The 22,698-nt window shown below is 43.6% G+C and overlaps 1 protein-coding gene across 1 annotated transcript in view; it reads left to right on the forward strand.

The window, feature by feature from the left end:
• Positions 1–409: 409 nt before the first annotated feature.
• Positions 410–22,698, forward strand: part of DNTT (DNA nucleotidylexotransferase) — a 1,058,258-nt gene continuing 1,035,969 nt past the window's right edge. The window contains exon 1 of the mRNA XM_085614981.1: positions 410–690. Coding sequence (XP_085471107.1) covers positions 488–690 — 203 coding nt within the window. The 5' untranslated portion in view covers positions 410–487. The remainder of the gene's footprint in view (positions 691–22,698) is intronic.

Here is a 22,698-nt window from a genome sequence, read left to right on the forward strand (position 1 = left end):
AGAGAAAATGTATTTTTATTAGTTCATTGTTTATGAAATAATTTGAGATAATCAAGTGTTCATACTAACTACAGAACAAACTAAAAGTAAGCAGTTATATATTGAAAAACCCGGACAGTTGACAATACATTTAGTGCATTACATATTTTTATTGAACGATTTTTTTTTAAATGGGACAATGCTATTAACCAGCGCAATCCATAATTTTCAGATTATAATTCAATACAGTGCACATCTAGACTGAGTCGTAAATAATAAATTGTTCTGCATTTGCCAGGACTTGGCAAAGAACCCACAAGTTAACTCACAGTTTTAGAAGTTTGGCTGAAACGGTGACGTCTCTCCAGCTGCAGTTTCTCTTTGAAAATGCACAGTGATAAATGAAAGTGATGGAAAGGGGCGGTGCCGTGCACAGTGCTTTCAGACTGCGGGGAGTTACATGTCGAAGTGCACTGGGGTTTTATGAGTACACACCAGGTGCATTATTATGGATGGATTCCAGAACTCAAAAATGGGCCCACTCAAGAAAAAGCAAAAAATAATGCAGCCTTTACATTTTCCGAACAAATACAAAACAAAGTTCATGGACATTGTCCTTTTCATAATGGAGAGAAAGATGGGAGCGAGAAGGAAGGCTTTCCTCACTGAGTTGGCAAGAAGAAAAGGCTTCAGAGTCGAAGATTATCTAAGGTAAAATAATCTTTTTGTACCTTTATACACTGATAAATGTAAATAATTTCATATCCAGTCATTTTAAAAAATTCCATCTCATCAATTACAGTGGACATGTAAAGTCAGTGGTTCTTTTAACTCTTATGTTTATCTCAGAAGCATAGTTTTGGCCTAAACCATATTTGCAATTGTAGATGGTTAAGTCTGACTTTTGTCCAACTATCGAGATGTGCTTGTTCTGGGGAAACGGTGCATAGGCGTGTCTGTATGCCGCAGCGTGGCTTTGTGTGCCCGTGTTTTTGCATGTGTGTATGTGTTTATGGGGGTGTGCGTGTGTACCCTCTTCTGTTACGGATCATTTTTTACAGCAATACGTGAGTTAGGTACCGGTATTTTATGCTAATTGAATTATAAAATTTGTTGTCAGGTACACTAACAGAACATCTGGACAGACAAAAGACAGCTGCAAAATTGGACTCAAAATCCAATCCAAGAAATTCAGAAGCATGTGCAATTTTTATGTGAGGAGTTATAACCTTCCAAAGAGGATCATAATTCTGTCTTTGACTAAAAACGCGAAATGCTAACCAAATCAAAAGAAACAAGTTGCAAAATGATGAAAACTGCTTCTCTCAGCTCATGACACGAACACCACTGTTGGCAGCTCTTTGGAAGACACAGTTAATTGCCATTGTCAACCGAGTGCACGTTTTTTGTAACCGATGCTGCAAATGTGTGTTCTTTACAAAATCGGTCCATTTTAAAGTGCATTTGACGTTCACACCATGAAGCAAGAGATTTTCGCTCTTGTTAATGCTGAAATTCCGCTAGTAAACGATCTGAGCTTGGTGCCAGGGGCGTAACACAGGCCCCGCAGCCCCCGCGGTGCGGGGGGGGGGGGGGGAGGGGGTGCAAGCTCCAGGGGGCCCCCTCAGCACAGCACTGTTGCCGGAGAGCTCTTGATTGAGCTCGGACTCGGAGGGGGCCCCTTCACGTTCCTTGCAGGGAGGCCCCCTCAATTTTCGTTACGTCAGTGGTTGGTGCCCAGAGATCGCTGCAGCTGGTCTGTTCGTGCATCGATGGAGACCTGCGCGCGGGGATTAAACTGCTGTTGCAAGTGTGAAGGTGGCATCGTTCCCTGGGGGCTGCGGTGAGGGCACACATTAATGCGAATGTTTTATAGAAATGCGATAAACCACAGGAAGCAGAAGCTTGATGTTGCCAACCGACTTTTTATTGGCAACGGATAATTCATAACTGTTTAAGGGAAGGAAGACCACTGCAAGTGCCGAAAAATAATATTTAAAAAAACAAGAATGAGATGTCTTTACTGGCATTGGCGTAGGAACAACAACTGTAATGTTTCTGAGAAATGAATCTCATCTGTTGAATCCTGAAAGGGGCCACCCGGTGAATGATTTCAGAATGCTCCCCGAAAAACCCCAAAACAACAGTTGATGGACAGAATGCAGAACAATGTCATACATTCACCCCAGTACAGAGATCTGGGCCTAAACCCATCGTTTTTTTGCTCACCATGCCATTCCAGTTTGGACCCAGCCATATGCAAATCAGTCTTGACCCTGTGCCTCATGGGAACAGTCCAGCCCGAACTGCCAAGCCAGGTCCTCGCTGGACTGGAGACAAGCATCCTAGGACTGGATTCGGGGTTTCACCCCTCTTCAGCTAGGATAGCTTGATTTCAGTGGCATGGAGACAGTTTGTCTAAACTGGGGTGGCATGGTGAGCAAAAGAATGATGGATTTAACCCAGATCTCTTGACTGGGGGTGAATGCTTTGAATTGTTCTGCATTCCATCCATCAATTGTGTGTCTTTTCCCCAAAAAACCCAAGCAGACTTCATCAAACAAGCGACATTCTATTGCTGGTGATTGGTAGAGGTGCAGGACTGATTAGAAAGAACTTCTTTTTTTTTCACAGTGGATAGCTCCTTTAAGGGTGAAAAATGGATGGCAAAAACATATCATATTGTAATAGAAAATAAGCACCTGCAAAGCCAACAATTCAGACTATTTTACTAGTGCAAGTGCTTCTTCAATGATTGGGAAGTTTATGTAACTGGGTAAGGGGGTGAATGTGAAAATGAATGAACGCTTGAGTCCATGGAAGGATGGTTTCAAAAGTCCTTAGAAAAGGCAAAATCCAGATCCCCACTAGATCCTTGCCCTCCCAGGATTATGGCCTTACTTCCCAACCACTTTGCTCCCGCCATTCTGACACTGTTCAATCTAACAGAGGAGTCGAGCACTCTTCCTTTAGAGTGGAAATCTGTTGTGGTTGTGTTGTGTCCTGTCGAGGAGTGTCCCGTCCCCCGACTCCAGCCACAGTCTCCACACTGGTGACTGTCGACACCAGCTCCTCCATGTCATCCAGCTCGAGGTGTGGCGCTGGTCCCCCCTCCAGTCTGCATTGCTGCCTTCTGGTTGGCTGCGAGTGTCTCCTTGGTCTTCCGCTTGATGTCAATCAATTGCCTCTTGGTCTCGTCAATTGACCTCTTGTGCTCTCCGACGGCATTCACCTTGTCCACCATGTCCTGCCATATTCCATTTTTGGTGCCCAATGACACGTTGGAGGTGACAAACAGTTGTTGATGGTGTTCCATCACCTCCGTGACTAGGATGTTTTCCTGCGGACTGAACTTCGTCTTCCTCTCCTTCTTGTCCTTGCCCTTCTCTGTCCCCGAGGTCCCAGGCTGGTTGTCCGGGGTGCTTGTGGGGTTGCACTCGTCCTCAGCGCCTGCTCCGGCTGCCTGCATTATGTTTGGGTGTTGGTCAGTTTGTGTTTGGGTGTATTTTTCAAATTTTATAGTGATTTTTTCCGCCTGCCATGTGTGTATTGCAGGCCTGGTGCTGCTTTTCGCTGATTTCCTCATCGTGCTTTGGCCCATCGCATGTTTTTTGTGTTGTGGTTTGTGTTTTTATTTCCGTCTAGGTGGTTGTATTGCAGACATTGGCCACTATTTCGGCAGACTATCGCATGGTAATGCCGTGTTGTGAATTCCACGTTGACACAGGGTTATTTTCCCGCAATAGGCTGCGATGTGTAAAGTTGCGTTAGCATTTTTTGGTGATGTTTAGCACACGTTCTTGTGAATATCCCCCTAAGACTCTGGCTCGAAGCTTGGGTTCCATCTATGTTAGTGCTGTTGGACTTGTCCACAGATTTTGACACTGTATTGCACTCAAGGCTGTTGCAGAGAATACAAGAGATAGGGGTCCATGGGATGGCTTTTAAATTACTTCAAATTTTTGGGGAGAAAATTGAACTCAAACATTGCTCTTGGTCTTTTTAAAGCCTGCACTATGCAGATTGACAAGGGTGTATCACAGGGCTCTTGTTTGAGACCCACAGTTTTCAACATCTATGTGACCCCCCTTGCTAGGATCACAGTCATATGGTTTGGAAATTATATCATACGCAGATGGCGCACAGGTGATCTTCTCCTTTGACACAGATCTGGCTAAAAAAAAAAAACATCAGGTTGCCAAGGGAATGTTAGCCATTTCAAGATGGATGACAGACAACTGTTTACATTTGAATGTCAGTAAGACTTAGATCATGGTGTTTGGCAAGGCTAATTTACTTTGGTCTGATGAGTGGTGGCCCCCTGAACTGGGCACTGTTCTGACCCCCAGACAAGCAGTGAAAAATCTTTGTATAAAAATTGACCAAGCACTGTCTATGAAAAAGCAGATCCACTCTATGGCCCTTATTGGAGTCTGATGGTCCACAGGCTGCCAGACTCACGTCAGCGGTCTCCTGACTCCTAAATTATGACATGGGAGGTCGGGCCACCCTGGGACCACAATAACCGCCAGGGAACAGCCTTTACCTAGCGGGTGCGTGGAGGTCCTGAGGCCGCAATATTCCAAGCATATTAAGAGTTTACTCACTGCCACACTTTTTATGGGGGTGCGACGACAATGAAAGTGTGGCATGTGGAGCCAAAGGGGAACCTACAGGGCCCCCTGGTGCCTCACGCCATGTGGATGCACACGGGAGCACAACATGTGCCCTTCTGTGTGCATGCACACCAGCACCTGCATGACATGGACTGCAGCAGTCCATGCCATGCAGGTGATGATTTTGACGTTTCCATTGGGGTGCCTATTTCATAGGCACTGCCATAGGAATGCCAAAAACAGCCAACCTGACAGGAGAAAACTCCTAATCTGGCTGCTGGTTTGAACATGGGTTTGGCAGTGTGGGAGCGGGACAGTCCCACTCCCACACTGCCAAATTCATAATAACACACTAATACAGGTATCTGTTTTCATACCATGCACCTTCTATAAAGAGCCTTTCCTTACCTCCCCATCTCAGTCCAAAGGACCCTAGTCCAATCTCTAATAGTCAGCAGGCTGTACTATGGCAATGCTCTCCGTGCTGCAGCCAATGAGACCCTTATGGGCAAACTATAAGTAGTGCAAAACTCAGTGGCCATATTCGTTTTCCAACTTCCGTGAAATCTCTAAACTGGCAACCTGTCAGGCAGAGAAGCACTTTTTAAATCTGTTGCGTTATATACAACTCCTTAAGAGGCAAAGGCCCCAGATATCTTTAGCAGAAACTAAAACGCTATTATCCGACCAGAAATTTAAGGTCCATGGACACAGCATTGCTGTGAGTACCCCATATTCGACTGACTATGTGCTGCGACCAAGCCTTTACTTATTTGGCTCCAGTTTACTATAACAAATTATCTCTTCATTGCCATCTTTGCACTGAATACCACAAATTAGGGAAAATGCTCAAATCATTTATATTCTAGTTGAATCCACCTTCTCCCTGTGACTGTTTGCAGTGCCGAGATACCCCTCGGTGTGAGTCGCACGCTATATTAAGTTTATTTTACATAACATAACAATCAGTGAATGGCTGTGTGCATGAATAATTTATGGGTTATTAAGTGCATGGATGGATGACTGAATTGAGTGTATGGTTGAATAATTGAATACGTTCTTGCATGCATGGGTGGAAGTAGAAATAGGTGAATACATGAACGGATGTCTGTGAAAGTGAATGCACGCATGACTGAAAACAGGTTACATTAATTCTACAAATGGAGGCCTCTGCCCTCATTAATGATAGTGTTATAAAATAACTTAGAATCACCAATATTATGCCAGTAGTAGCATTATTTATGAGCTTAGCACTATCGTGGGCCAAGACTGGCAACAATATGTGCATAATTGCCAGCATTATCTCAATGCACAAAGGTGAAGGCAACACTGTGCCAAGAATGCCAACAGTACTTCATAAATCAGCAGGGCAATATTTATGTAAGAGTGAACACCACTACGTGGGAATGCCCAAAAATTGTCAAGGATTGCCACCTCTATCCATTTGAGTTTGAATTGATTATAGTGCAAATATTACCCCATTGTTTATTGGTGCAGAGCATAGAGACATTGTGAAAGGAGGATATGTTCTTTAGAATTATTTTTTTTAATTTGCTTTTCCTAAAAAGGGTAGCACAAGACTCGCCTGGTATATCCAGGGGCAGGGAGTTCTGATGATTGGTTGCTGAATACGAGAAAAAGTGACCTCCAGTTTGGCTGTGTTTGAAATGCAGGAACTGCACCAGATTGGTAAAGGCATTCACCACAGGAAGGGAAGGATGGTAAGGGAGAACTTTCCATATAATACTGGCAGGTCTTCAATTCTTGACCACGTGGCAGACTAGACAAAGAGCTTTGAAAATGTGGCTTATGCTGACAGAACACCAGTAAAGGTCTTTCAGGAACGCAGGGACTGAGCAGCACATAGGAAGATTCACAAGGAAGCAGGTCATGGCATTTTGCACAACACTGAGACAATGAAAAGGTATCCTAGGGGACCTAAATAACAAGATTTCCGATACCGGAGCTGAGATGTAGTTGAAGATTGTAGCACAGTTTTACTGTGGCTATAGGGAGGAAGGGAAGAACCTGTCTGAACATCCTAATAAGCAACAAGCAAGTAGAAGCTACTAAATTGACTTGAGAGGAGAACAATACCTTACAGTGAAAAAGAAAGCGAAGATTACTTTTGAAAGCCTCAAGGATAGAAGTAGGACCTAGTTGTGAAGGTCATATAAATGCATCCAAATAGAAGTTTGGGTGTTTGGCCAAAATACTGAATGAAAAATATTGTGATTGTATTGCATAAATATCATGTTAAGAATACATGATTTCAAAATTATAGTTGATAGGAATATCAAAGGTAAGAATATCGTTTTAAATGTTTTTAATATTATTGTAAAAAATATTGTTTGTGAAAATATCATTGTATACAATATTGTTTTTATTGGTTGATGTATAGGTATATTTAGTTGTATGCAAATTTGAGTGTTAGTATGTTTTGCAATTTTGTTTAGGTATTTAAAAAAAATCAAATATTATTCATTTTAATATAAATTTAATTAATGTTAATAATTAATGTACATGTAATTGTGTTAATGGAGTGGGATGTTGGATTTTCTAGGGAAAAAGGTTGGGGAGATTATTAAAATATGGGAATATTAATTTGCTTGTTTGCTAAATTTTACACACTAATAGTTTTTTTAAATTGTTTAAATGAATGGCTTTTTTAATTATAAGTAATTTCAAAATTATTATTTTTTCAATGCAAAATAAAATGGTTTCATTTACATAAATTATATGTAATATTTTCTTTAAATGTATATTTGTCTGTATGCAATTTAATATTTCTTAAATTTGTGAAGATAATATACATTTTGTAACAAAGTAAAAAAAATTATAATTTTTAATTTTAAAATGTACTTTTCTATGTTTACATGAAATATGGTTTTAATTTATAAATACGTACTTATGTTTAAATTTGATTTTTCAATTATCTAAAATTTAGTCGCAATATATTTTTCTGTTTAATTTTAGAAATGATTAAAAATATACATTTTTGTTAAATATTTAGGATATAAAATATGAACTATTTACATTTTTAAATGTAATATTTTAATAACTTGTATATGTATTAAGATAAATGCATCCTAAAAAATATTAATATTGATTTTTATAATGTATTGTATTATTGTATTTACCACATTTATTATATTATTATTTAGATAAAAACTTATTGTAAAGTATTATATACTAGGTAATTGTGAAGATAATTTATATATTTTTGTGCATAATCATAAATGATTGTATATTATATATCTATTCACTGAAAAAACCATAGGTTTCAGGCACGATATAGTTAGAAATCAGCATTTAAAAAACTTTTGAAATTCACTGAAAAAACCATAGGTTTTAGAGAAAGTTATAGTTAGTTGGACATTGCACTCGCGCAAAACCCATGAAATTCCCCCGTTATAGTTAATTCAGCTAACTATAACTCGCGCCCCCGCAATGCACTGCTGATGATGTCACATATTACATCACTCATGACATGGTCAGTGACATCACTGATGACATCACTGATGACATCTCAAATGACATCACTGATGACATCATCCAGTGACTGTGTGTTTCTGTAAAGTTTAAATATGTTTAATATATATAGGGAAAGGCGTATTGAAGAATGAGTGGGTGTATAAGTTTCTGAATAGATGATTTAGTAGGTGCGTGACTGACTGTATAAGTGAGTGAATGAACATATCTTACTGAATGCATGCGTTAGTGAGTAAACTGTGTGAATGTCTGTATCCGTCTGTCTGTTGGTGTGTAAGCAGCTGCATGGGTTTGCGAATAGCTACATGAGTGTCTATATGGGTTATTGATTGGTTGTCTGAGTATCTGTATGGGTGCCTGAGTGTTTGTGTGGGTGCGGTATATGTGACTTTGTACATAGATGTGTGAGTGGGTGATTCACTGTGTGCATGCTTTCAAGAGGGCATCTTTGATGGACTGTATGGGTGGGTGAGTGTGTGTCTAGGTGTGTTATTGAGTGAATGTATATCTCAGTTGTAAATGTGTTATTGACTACATATGTGAAAGGCAGTATATATGTGTGTTGGAGTATATAAATGGCTATAACTGAGTGTGTGATTGTGAGAGTGGCTGTATGGATGGGTCTGTGCTTGTATCAGCGATTGTATAAGAGAGCAAGTATGTGCTAGAATTTGTATGAGTAAGTGAGCTGGTGTGTGTATAACTGTATAGGTGAGTAAATGGGAGTGTGATTAATTATTTACATCACTGACTAGGTGTGTGAGTACCTCTATGGATGAGTGGTAGTGTGTGAGTGTCTATATAGGTGTATGAGTGCATATGATAATCCTGTACTGAGTGACCATAAGTATGAGTGACTGTACGGGTGAGTGAGTGGATGTGTGTGTAGACCTAAGAATCAGTGAGTGGGTATCTAGTTATTGGTCTTGGAGTATCTATGGTTTTGAGAATGGCAGTCTGTAACTTAGAGTGGGTGTATCAAAAGTTATATTAGGGTGTGAGAAGATGCATCAAATTATCACATGGATGATGTCATCAGTGATGTCATCAGTGATGTCACTGACCATGTCACGAGTGATGTAATATGTGACGTCATCAGCAGTGCATTGCGGGGGCGCGAGTTATAGTTAGCTGAACTAACTATAATGGGGTGAAATTCACGGGTTTTGTACGAGTACAATGTCCAACTAACTATAACTTTCCCTAAAACCTATGTTTTTTTCAGTGAATTTCTAAGATTTTTTAAATGCTAATTTCTAACTATAACGTGCCTGAAACCTATGGTTTTTTCAGTGAACTTCAAAGGTTTCTCAAATGGTAGTTTCTAACTATGCCCACAGAGGTAGGACATGTAAAGAAAGAAGAAAAAACACACAGAAAGAAGCAAAAGAAATGCAGAAAGAAGCAACAGAAGTCCACAAAGATGAATAAAAGTGCAGGAAGAAGCAAGACATGTGCAGAAAGAACCAACAGAGGAGCAGAAAGAGGCCTTGTTAAAATAATCATCCTGTGCCCACAACTTTTTCAGACGGATACTGGTGGTAACTGACTCTGACTAACCAGGCCTAGAGCCAGTGCTATGCTAAAAGACACTTAGAATACAGTGAAAACACCTACATACACTAGGGAACACTATGCGTTGGGGTACCTCTGTGATTAGCATGACCTCCTCTGTAAGGCCCTAGTACATAATAAGGCAGGGGGATTAAAACTACCTCTAAGTCAAAGGTGTAGAAAGGCCCCGCCCCCTCCCTTCACCACTGTGCAAATGCGCCCTGTGGTGCGTTTTAAGTTGGGGGATTAATTCCCCTTGAATCCTGAGGGTCCCTGGGGTCCAACTAGCCCACCAGGTACCTCCAGTAAATGGCACAGAGCTGCGTTGCAGAGAGGTGTAAAAAGATGCGTGGCCTGGACCACCTCTCTGCAACGCAGGCCTCTGGCAGTTACTAGAGGTACCTGGTGGGCTAGTTGGCCCCCAGGAGCCCTCAGGATTGAAGGGGAATTAATTCCCCAACTTAAAATGCGCCACAGGGCATGTTTGCACACATGTCACCTCAGGCCCCGCCCCCTCCTGTTACCACTGTGCAAACGCGCCCGTGGCGCATTTTAAGTTGGGGGATTAACTCCCCTTCAATCCTGAGGGTCTCTGGGCTCCAACTAGCCCACCAGGTACCTCCAGTAAGCACCACAGAGTTGCATTTCAGAGAGGTGTAAAAAAGGGGCGTGGCCTGGACCACCTCTCTGCAATGCAGGCCTCTGGGGCTTTTTGGAGGTACCTTATGGGCTAGTTGGCCCCCAGGGGCCCTCAGGATTGAAGGGGAATTAATTTCCCAACTTAAAATGCGCTACAGGGCGTGTTTGCACACATGTCACCTCAGGCCCCTCCCCCTCCCTTCACCACTATGCAAACGCGACTCATGGCGCGTTGTAAGTTGGGGAATTAAGTTCCATTGAATTCTGAGGGTCCTTGGGGTCCAACTAGCCCACCAGATACCTCCAGTAAGGACCACAGAGCTGCCTTGCAGAGAGGTGTAAAAAGGGCCGTGGCCTGGACCACCTATCTGCAATGCTGGCCTCTGGCTCTTTTTGGAGGTACCTGATGGGCTAGTTATCCCCCAGGGGCCCTCAGCATTGAAGGGTAATTAATTCCCCAACTTAAAATGCACCACAGGGCGTGTTAGCACACATGTCACCTCAGGCCCCATCCCCTCCCTTCACCGCTGTGCAAACCTGCCCCGTGGAGCGTTATAAGTTGGGGGATAAAGTCCCCTTGAATCCTGAGGGTCCCTGGGGTCCAACTAGGCCACCAGGTACCTCCAGTAAGGGCCACAGAGCTGCGTTGCAGAGAGGTGTAAAAAGGGGCGTGGGGCTGGACCACCTCGCTGCAACGCAGGCCTCTGGCGCTTTTTGGAGGTACCTGATGGGCTAGTTGGCCCCCAGGGGCCCTCAGGATTGAGAGGGAATTAATTCCCCAACCTAAAACGTGCCACAGGGCATGTTTTCACAAATGTCAACTCAGGCCCCGCCCCCTCCAAGCAACACTCTGCAAACGCGCCCTGTGGCCCGTTTTAAGTTGGGGAATTAATTCCCCTTCAATACTGGGGGTCCCTGGTGGCCAACTAGCCCACCAGGTACCTTGAGTAAGCGCCACAGAGCTGCATAGCAGAGAGGTGTAAAAAGGGGCGTGGCCTGGACCTGACGATCGCATTTTTTTTTCTTGTAAGGGGGCTGTGTGGCCCCCCTTCTTTTTACTTTTTTTGGGCCCTGGGGACCCCATCCCACAGGGACTGACACACAATAAAAAAAAAAAAGAAAATGTATTAACGGGAAGGGGGCCGAGTGGCCCCCCCTCCCGTGGCCAATTCCAGGCCCGAGGACCCCATCCCCGGGGCATGGCCATATTTTTTTTATTACTATGGGGGGGGCTGTGTGGCCCCCCTCCTCAGGCCATTTATGGCCCCGGGGACCCCATCCCCCAGGGCCTGGTCACCTCGTTGGGGACCATGGGGGGAGCCCCAATTCCCCCATGGTCCCTTCCGGCTCCCCGCGTCCTGTGGGAGCCGGCATTGCTTTTCCACACGGGGAGCTGCTGACATGCAGCTCCCCGTGTGCAAAAGCAATGTGGTTTGGATTTTGGAAGAGAGAGCAGGTTTCCTGCTCTCTCCTCCAAAACCCAAACCCCAGCTTGCTATGACAGGGCAGGAGCCGCGAGGCTCCCACCCTGCCATAGCAAACAGCAGTGTCCCGGGGGTGGGCACCCTGGGACACTGCAGGTGCCGGCCCTGGAGATGGCGGTCCCCAGGGCCATCACAGGCTCCAGGAGGGCGGCTGCGCGGCCCCCCTCCGATTACATTGGCAAAGCCCCCCGAATTTACATAATTAGTGCCCTGGGGCGGTGGCGATCCTCGGGGCGTGTGGGGAGCTCAAGCCCCCCACACAGGTATATGTATTTTTTTTAAAAAGTCCCGGGGGGTGGTGGTCCAGGAGGCAGCCGGGGCGTGAGACCCCCCGCAAAATAATTAATAAAAGCCCCAGGGGTGGCGGTACCCAGGGCTTGGGGGGGCTGTGAGCCCCCCGCAAATATTTATAGAAAGCCCCGGGGGGTGGCAGTCCCCGTGGCTGTGGGGTTCCCCTTGGGCCCCCGCAAATACATCTTAGAAATGCCCCCGGGAGCCCGCGCTTTGTTTTTTTATTTTCTTTGCCGGATCCGCGGATCCTCCGCGCATCCCGCATTTAAAAAAAAAAAAAATGCTTCTTTTGGCCATGGGGGTCCTTGTGGGACCCCCTAAGCAGGCCTAGGGGGTCAGGTTGTTTCTACCCTGCCCCCCTTTTCATGTTTTTCTAGTTTTTTGTCCTGTTTTCTTGTGCCTCGGTTCTACCGAGGCACAAGATGGCTGCCAACACTTCCTAGTTTGGAGTGTTGACAGCCAATTAGCATGAAGCTCGTGATCGGGAGGGTGCGCGGATCCTCCGCGGCCATAGATATCACTATCTTTATTTTCTACATTTCTCAAAAACTGCTGAACGGATTTACACCATTTTTAAAAAGGTCACTTTCTGAGCCAAACAGTACATTTTTGCCAAATTTGGTGCAATTCCGTTCAGCAGCTTTTGCTATAACTGTGTCTAAAGTTTCCTTTGGGAAATTGATTTTTTTACCTCTACTTTTTGAATTTCTCAGGAACTACTGAATGGATTTACACCATTTAAAAAAATGGCGCTTTCTGAACCAAGGGCTACACTTTTGCCAAATTTGGTGTAATTCCGTTCAGCAGTTCGGGCTGTAGCCATGTCTAAAATTTCCTATGGGAAATAACATGGGGAAAACGCGTTTTGGGACCCCCTTTTTTCTTGGCCCCCTCTTGACAAATCACCCCCAAACTTTCAGGATAGGAGCGGACCGTAGTGCCCCTCCAGTTTTGAAAATTTCGCGAAGATTCATCAACCGGCGCCAAAGTTATTGGGAAAAGAATGTTACGATTTTCCTATGGTAACTAGGTCCTAACTACCTACTGGTGACCGCCAGTAGGTAATATATGTACATATATAATATATATAATGCACAATTTTCTTCCATTGCAAGAAAATTCCAGGACACTCAGGGCTGCTTGATAAGTTTATTGGCAAGGTTGCTCAATTCCAACGTGTTTCACCTCTCAGCTTTTTCACGTTATAATTGATGCCACCATTTTACCATTCACAAATACAGTATCAATAAGGAACAGCTATGGGCACCTGCTTCGCCCCCAGCTATGCAAATTTTTTCATGGGCTGGTAGGAGGAGCGAATTTATTCATGGGCTGGTGGGAGGAGCAGGTGTCCAAAAGCTGGGTAACAAATGGAGAAAATATTGTAATAAGGACTCAGTTCATTGATGACATTTTTTTAATTTGGGAGGGAGATGAAGAGTCAGCAAAGAAGTTTGTGTCATCCTTGAACAATAATGATATGAATTTACATTTCACCTTCAATATTGGCAAGGAGAAGAGTGTTTTCTTGGATGTTGAGAATAAAGTACAAGGGAATTCTCTGGTGACGAAATTACATAGGAAGGAGATGGCTGGGAATATTCTCTTTAAATGCCACCAGTGCTCATCCCTTTAATCTGATACAAATTATCCCCTATGGTGAGCTAATTTGGGCAAAAAGAAATTGCAGTACGCAGAAGGAATACTTAGTAGAGAAACAGATAATGAGCAAGAGATTTGAACAACGTGGTTACAGTAAGAAAACAATCAGACAGGCTATGATGAAGGCGGATGCCTTGGATAGACCAGAGTTATTACACCCCAGACCGCAAGCTGATGGAAAGGATGATACAGTTAGGTTAATAACTACTTTTTCCAATCAGGCCTACCAGATTAGAAAAGTGCTCAATCAGAATTGGCACATTCTAAAAACTGCCAACATTGTAAAAAAGTATCTAAATGAAACCCCTCAAATAACATTTAGAAGAGGCAGATCCCTTAAAGATGAGCTGAGCTGCAATGCAGTAACTGCTCAGGATGAAACGAGGCTTACAGGAACAACAGGAGGTTTTAAATGTTGTAAAAGGTGCAAGGCATGCACCAATAGTGTGAGTTGTACAAAGGTGAAAGTACCTAATAGCAGGAGAGAATTTTTGATTAAGGGTGATTTTAATTGCAATACTGACTTCTGTGTTTACTGCCTGATTTGCCCGTGTGGTAAATATTATATAGGAAGTACTATCCACCGGGCAAAGAAAAGGATAGCCACCTATGTAGCTGGTATTTGGGGTTATGCAGATGTAAATGCACTGCAGATCACAGAAAATATGTTTTTTAAATTTCTTCTGGCATTACTGGATAGTACATCAAACTATATCTGTCACTTGGAATTGGATATGCCATATTTAGAGGACATGATTAAGATTCAGCCCCAACTCTTGTGGCATAGAATCTGGACGGCAGATGAAACTAGTTTTAATCGCCATATATTGACAGATGCTCTGGGGACTAATGGTTTCAAACAAATAAGATGGTTGAAATATGTTAAAATGTTTCTTTTAAAATGAGGACACTTCGAATATTTCACTGAGCCTCTTTCTATGTGTAATGTGTCCAGGAAAGATCTTAAAGCCAGTTGTATGTGTGTATTGGGCAAAATTAGAGCTACCACCGAAATGAGAAAAACTACGGTTCAAGCACATCATCTAACTTTGTTGACCCCAACTATACAACCATAAATTCTTCTAATTACTGGCGATTATGACCGTTTCCTGTTGACACGTTATCGATTGAATATTTTATATACATCCCTAAGTTTTCCTGAATTAAATGACTGGAGCGCGAATTAGGGGAAAGACTCACCCAGTGACCTGTCCAGTGTGCTGCTGACATCGCCGTTCTCCCTCCCGCTGCCGCAACCGGACATCCAGCGGCCGTCGCGTGGAGGGAGACTACATTACCCAGCCTGCCCTGGTATTCAGTGACGCTTTTCCCGCGCCCGGAGGAGAGATTTAAGCCTGCACAGAACGGAGGAGCGGGTGGAGCGCGAATTAGGGGAAAGACTCACCCAGTGACCTGTCCAGTGTGCTGCTGACATCGCCGTTCTCCCTCCCGCTGCCGCAACCGGACATCCAGCGGCCGTCGCGTGGAGGGAGACTACATTACCCAGCCTGCCCTGGTATTCAGTGACGCTTTTCCCGCGCCCGGAGGAGAGATTTAAGCCTGCACAGAACGGAGGAGCGGGTGGAGCGCGAATTAGGGGAAAGACTCACCCAGTGACCTGTCCAGTGTGCTGCTGACATCGCCGTTCTCCCTCCCGCTGCCGCAACCGGACATCCAGCGGCCGTCGCGTGGAGGGAGACTACATTACCCAGCCTGCCCTGGTATTCAGTGACGCTTTTCCCGCGCCCGGAGGAGAGATTTAAGCCTGCACAGAACGGAGGAGCGGGTGGAGCGCGAATTAGGGGAAAGACTCACCCAGTGACCTGTCCAGTGTGCTGCTGACATCGCCGTTCTCCCTCCCGCTGCCGCAACCGGACATCCAGCGGCCGTCGCGTGGAGGGAGACTACATTACCCAGCCTGCCCTGGTATTCAGTGACGCTTTTCCCGCGCCCGGAGGAGAGATTTAAGCCTGCACAGAACGGAGGAGCGGGTGGAGCGCGAATTAGGGGAAAGACTCACCCAGTGACCTGTCCAGTGTGCTGCTGACATCGCCGTTCTCCCTCCCGCTGCCGCAACCGGACATCCAGCGGCCGTCGCGTGGAGGGAGACTACATTACCCAGCCTGCCCTGGTATTCAGTGACGCTTTTCCCGCGCCCGGAGGAGAGATTTAAGCCTGCACAGAACGGAGGAGCGGGTGGAGCGCGAATTAGGGGAAAGACTCACCCAGTGACCTGTCCAGTGTGCTGCTGACATCGCCGTTCTCCCTCCCGCTGCCGCAACCGGACATCCAGCGGCCGTCGCGTGGAGGGAGACTACATTACCCAGCCTGCCCTGGTATTCAGTGACGCTTTTCCCGCGCCCGGAGGAGAGATTTAAGCCTGCACAGCACCGCGTCGCGGGATCGCGCGCGGGTCGCGCCGGGCGAAGCCCGGGCAAAGGGCGGGCCCTCTGTGGCCCTCCGAGGCCCGAGGAGACTGGACTGGGCCAGGTACTTTGCAGCTGTGTTCCGTACAACAATTATAACTCATAGCTGTGTATTATTACATGTTCTGGTAGTCTATTTGAGGGGGTTATTTATCCCACTATATTTGTGGGCTTAGCGGGCTTGCCTTGGGTGCAGTTCCTCTCTTCTCTTGCCTGATTGTAATGACTGACGTCGGCAAATTACCTGCCCTGATGACTAAGGGCAAAGACGAGAGGCATTTGCACACCACAGGCCCTATGGATAGCTATCTTATTAAAAAAGTAAGTCAGATTAACATTGATAGGAGGGCCTCCTTGGGCAAGGTGAGTCCCATTAGACTTCTTGAAGACATAACCCCTCCCTTACTGGCTCCGACTATCATGACTAGTAATATCTCTTGTGGAGCAAATAAGAGTACCACGATTACCGCTCAGGTGCATAACGCTAGGCATTCTAGTGCTACTTCACAGCTCCCATTGCCACCTGCCAAAACGGCTAGAAAATATACAAAGGTAAAACGCAGACATAGGGGGAAGCATGCACAACAAAGTTCAGCAACCCTCAAACAAAAAGTTTGCTCCCTAATACAGTCTCCCTTGGATAAAAACCCTGCTTCAGGGCATTTGGATGCAGTGCCATTTTTAACGCTCCAATCAAATAATTCTCCTTTATTTCCTACTTCACCTCGTAAATCTGCTGTTGAAGATCTTACAGGGTCAGGCGTGGTTAATTGTTCTGTAACTGATTCCCCCTTAAACACGCCCATCAATGCCTCTGCATCTCTGCTGAGCTTTTGCTCTAGCAGTGTTGATGAAGGCTCTCCAAATTTGCTCAGCTTTTCTCCTGCCTCACCCCCTATATTAACTAATGGGGAATCTAAAGGGACTAATTGTGACAATGGCTCTGAAGATTCAACTTTAAAATGGCTATCCGAGAACCTGAAGAAAATTATCACCCCAATTTTGATGGATACGATGGCCCAAGTGTCTGTTCTTAATCTGCCTCTAAAGACCAATTATGGTTGCACGACTGCGACCGACACTTTGGCCAAAATCGACCAAGTGATGAAACCCCTAATACAGCCCCTTCTGGATAATATTTCATTATTAAACACTCGCTTGGATTCTATAGAGAAAAAGCTGGCAGATAATACTCTTGCTATTTCGGGCTGCGTGTCAGGTTTAAAAAACATCACTTCTTTTTATACACCCGCTAAAGCCTTGATAAACACTAGCTCTGGACCTCCAAGCCATCCTACTATTTTACCATCTACTTAGAAGGGTTACTTGCCATCTCATCCTCATTCCCCTATAATACCCACACTAACGAATAACATTGCACACAGTAAGACATCTGATAATTCAAAAGTCAATCCAAGTCTAGACTCAAAATCAGTCCCACCACAAAGTCTTGATAATCCAGCCACTAAAAACTTTGGGATTGGAAGTGACCTTAATAAAGACTGGCAAAATAGCGCAATAGTGGACCTTCCTCCTGAAGCTGCCCCGTACGTAATCATTTTAGCTGGCGTTCCCGAGCTCCCTATTGGGACTAGGGAAGATTTTCAAGGTCTTCGGAACAAAGTTGTTTACTGGTTGCGTAAAAACAGATCCTTGCCTGCCTATATTAATGGGGAAATATTGCACGTGAGGCGTTGTGAATGGGTGGGGGTGCGTCCCAAAGACAAAAAAGGGGACGTAATTATTGTGAATTTTAAAGATCATAGGGCAGTTAGGCACATTGGGGACTGGTATGTCCACAGTAGTAGTGATGCTATTTCTACACATTACTTGAATTATTTTTATCCATATGTGCCAACTCCATCCCCTATGAACCAGGCGGATAGATGGCAGACAGTCACTAGGTCTGCTCGTATTCATCATGGTCATAGCCGGACTCCCTTTGTACAACCTCGTGGTCCATACAATCACCATCAGTACTTCAGACACCCTTACTCCTTGCATAGAGGCCCGAATAATTATACATGGGACGGGAATGACATTGCCCCGTCCATTTATAATTTGCCTACTCAAAACCATTTTGATGTTTTTTCAGGTTTGGAATTTGTGGATTGACATAGGAAAACTGTATGTGACAATTTTTCCATTAGGCTAGGGCCTAAACTCGATAATGTCCCGTTGATCCCCAAAGTTCAGGCCCCCTTACCTCTCACTGAGGACGCTACCCCGGTACAAATTACCCAGACTTTGATTAATGACAACATAAGTGAGGTTAGCTGTAGTAACACTCACAAGGCTCTCTTCTTACTCAAATCAAACGTTGAGGGACCTATTGGTGCCTCTACTTGTACTCAACCTGAGGAAACAAAGGTATCTGCCTCCCAAAGTAATCAAGGTACTAAAGTAATCAGGAAAGCCTGTACATTCTTATTCTGGAATGTGGCCGGTTTAAGGGAGAAAATCAACAATCCATCATGGGGCTCCATTATTGAGGGCCATGATATCCTGGCTTTCCAGGAAACCTGGTCCTTGGATCCGGTAAATATTAATGGATACAGAAGTTTTTTCACCCCGGCTGTGGGGAGCACCCATGGAAGAGCTAAGGGGGGTCTACTAACCTTAGTTTCCAATCAGCTTAAATACGAGGTTATCCGGTTTTCTCCTAAATCTAGTTTTTATCATTTAATAATTTTAAGGAATAGCAAGGGACTAAATGTCGCTGTAATTAATTTCTATAATAATATACCAAGGAAAGAAATCCCCAGCGTTCTATCCACGCTGAGGGATGATATACATTATGAAATAGACAAAACCGATAGAGAAGTTATGTTTGTTTGGGGGGGGGATTTTAACTGTAAACTCTGCACTAAAGGTAAACAGGGTTTATGCGGTTTAACTATCGAACAGGAAACAAATTCAACTCATTTTGAACATTCTCTGATTGGGGATTTACTAAATGACATATTGTTTATGTATGATTTAGGTTTTGTAAATGAAATTGCTCAAATGCCCTCTATCTTTGTGCCAACTTTTGTCGGTAGAGGAGCACTGTCTATTATTGATTTTATTATTGCCTCTAATAGCTGTCGCCACAATATTATTAAGTTCAACATTATAGACCAGCCAGTGAGTGACCATCTGCCTCAGATTATGGAAATTGAAAATCTTTTTTTGGACCAACAAACGGACGCGCCTTCGCTTCATGTAGTTTTGGACGTGGTCCTTGGTAGACAAAACGGGTATAGCTTAAAATGGAATAAGGTGGTCCCGGAAAGGTTTTTAGATAAATTACTGGGTATCTGCTCTACCAGTTTTGCCACATGCTTGGACGATAATTCTAGTCCTGATTCTATAATTGAACATTTTAACTTAATAGCTCTCACTATTAAGGAAGATTTATGGGTTGTGGCAAATGATAGGGCAAAGGGTAAAAGGAGCTGGTTTGACAACGCTTGCACCAGCTCCTTAACCTCCCTGAAAAGAGCTATCCACCAAGTACCACGTAATACTACTGAAATAAGAATCTGCAGGAAAGCATATAATGAAGCCCTAACAAATAGGAAAATGGTTATAAAAAAGGAGGCCCTGGAAGCGCTATGCGAAGCGTCACAACAGAAGGATGCGTCTGCCTTCTGGAAGGCTGTTAATACCCCTCTTCTTTATGATAACACCAAGGCGCGTATAGAAAATGCCATCACTGAGGAGGATTGGGTTATGCATTTTTCTTGTCTTTATACACCGCATGACAATCTTCATATTACTGATATTTCTCCCGGGGTCCATATAGCGGACAAGGTAGTTAAACTGGTTGTAAATTTGGAGGAAGTCAACTTGGCTTTGAATGCAACGAAGGGTGGCAAGGCTGCAGGGCCTGATGGTATCCCTGCTGACCTGTTTAAAGATAATGTTGAGCTCTGGGGCCCCATGCTTGTGCAATTATTTAATGCAGCTCTGGCTAGGGGCCTAAATCCGTCCTGGTTCACCTCCGTGATTGTACCTATCTATAAGAAGGGCGACAGGCAATCCTGCGCCTGCTACAGACCAATTTCTCTATTAGATTCGTCCGTCAAGATTCTTGGGAGAATCATTTTGGTCAGACTGCAAACCTGGGCAGAAGAAAATAAAATAATGAGCGATTTACAATATGGTTTCCAAAAGGGTATTGGAACTCAAGAACAGTGCCTAAACTTAATGATTATACAATCAAAATACCTGAGGATCAAGGGGGAGCGCCTCTATCTCACATTCGTCGACCTTTCATCGGCGTTTGACTGCGTCTCCCATGCTAAATTATGGACCATTTTAAGAGAGATAGGCGTGGAAGATTCCATTGTTTGTTTTTTGAAGGATCTTTATTCAGGTGCCTCAGCTTCGGTCCGCTACGGCCGTGAGGGTCAATGTACAAGGTCATTCCAGGTTGGCCGGGGCGTTCGCCAGGGCTGCGTCCTGGCACCCTTTTTATTTTTGTTGTATATTAATGGCCTTGAGCGTCATCTTCTGCGTGATCGCGGGGACATACCTAGGGTTGGGGGGAGGTTTATCCCCGCACTCCTGTATGCGGATGACGCGGTTTTAATGGCCCGCACTCCCGTGGCTTTACAAAATTTGATAAAATCTTTTGAGTGCTTTATGTCTAGTCTAGACTTAAAAGTTAATTGCACTAAAACTTTTTCAATGAACTGTGGCACTAAATCTGGTAATCATGCAAAAAGAATGTTTTTAAATAACGTTCCATTGGAATCTACCTCTATCTTCCCATACCTTGGCGTACTGTTCCATGGGCATGGTCTCACGCGGTAAAGGCAAGAACTCTCCTGTTTCAAAAAACTACAATGGCCCTAATGAATTTTATTAAAAAACTGGGAAAGAAACCAATTAAGGAAATTTTAACTATTTATAAAGCTACATGTACCTCGGTTGCTATGTATGGCTCGGGCCTCTGGGGCCACACTAACATTGATCTACTTCAGAAAGCTGAGAATAGGTTTCTGAGACATGTTTTGAGAGTCCCCCAAAGTGTCGCGACCTATATTTGTCATTCTGAACTTGGCCTAAACTATATATCTGATTTGATCAGAATTCAACCTATTCTTCTGTGGCACAGGGTTTGGACAACTGATGAGTGCTCCCTGAATCGAGCCATCCTTCAGGATGTTATAAAACTGGAAAACGTGGACCGTTTAGATTGGCTAAACTACATCAAATCATTTTTTGCCAAAATTGGTCGCCAACACCATTTTGCAGATCCATCCTCAATGGAAGGTTTATCCAGGAATCTTCTGTCCAAACTATCCCTGGATTACCTTATAGAAAATAGAAGCCAAGAGGAATTGAAGAAAAAAACTGTGTCTCTGCATTTTTCCCTTCTAACGAGCAGTAGCCTGCAGCCTTACTTAACCTTGCCGATGTCTAATTATGAACGTTTTATCCTGACTCGTTTTAGATTGTCTATTGTTTTTAGATTATTGTCTTTTCCAGTTATGAATTCTTGGCCATCGAGCCTACCATTATGTCCGTGTGATGACTTTTCATCCCAGTCAGATATTCATATTCTGTTTTTCTGCACTTTTTATACCTTACCTCGTAAGACATATATTATTCCACTCCTCAAAGAATGGAAAATTAACAAATGTCGCTTGGCTTTATTAGAGCTTCAGAGAATGGACACTGTTCTTACTGTTACCGCAGTTTTAACTTATTTAAAAAACGTTTTTAAACTTAGGAAATCACTGAGTCTAGATGTATTTTAAGTTTACCTTTCTCCCTTTTATATCTTCTTGTGTCTGTATCTAAATTGTAATTTAATGCTGTAACTTTCATGGTTTTTTGTCTTTAAAACCGAATAAAGTATTCTTGACTTGACTTGACTTGACTGGTCAAGAGTTCTATGTAAATGCCCGTGCAATTATGTTTCTGTACAGTCAACTATACATATAATGTTCTTTTGTAAATTTTATATTACACCAAGAAGGAGATGGATTCCCCCTGTTTTAAAGAACCTCAGACTGAAACAATGTCGCCCCGCATTTTTGGCATTGCAATTCTTAGAAAACGAAATTGTTATTGCATCTGTTATTGCTTTTAAAAAAAATGTTTTTAATTACCGGAAATCCATTATAATGTAATTTTTTATTTTTTGATTTATGCACTTAATTAGCGCTGAAATCATTTTATTATTTGCCAAATGTATTGTGCTTTTATGGTTATTCTTCACACTAACCGAATAAAGATCTTTGAATTGAATTGAAAAGGATATTAGAACATCAGCAAGCCATCAGGGGCGATGATATACAATATCCGGTAGGTCGGCATTTGAAAGAAATGCACAATCAAAATGACAAGTTGCTAACCTATGTAGTGTTAGATTCAGTCAAAATGCAGGAAAGAGGTGGTGATCGAGAACGGCGGTTAAGGAAAAGAGAATCAAGATTTATCATTGACTTTGAAACCTCGGCGCCGGTAGGTCTAAATTCCAGTGAAGAATTGTTGATACATTTGTAGAATAAACAAACTGTGTAGGAAGCTGAAACAGCAGGATTTGACAACTTCCTTCTT

Source organism: Triturus cristatus, chromosome 1_2 (assembly GCF_964204655.1).
Source record: "Triturus cristatus chromosome 1_2, aTriCri1.1, whole genome shotgun sequence".
NCBI classification, from domain to species: Eukaryota; Metazoa; Chordata; class Amphibia; order Caudata; family Salamandridae; genus Triturus; species Triturus cristatus.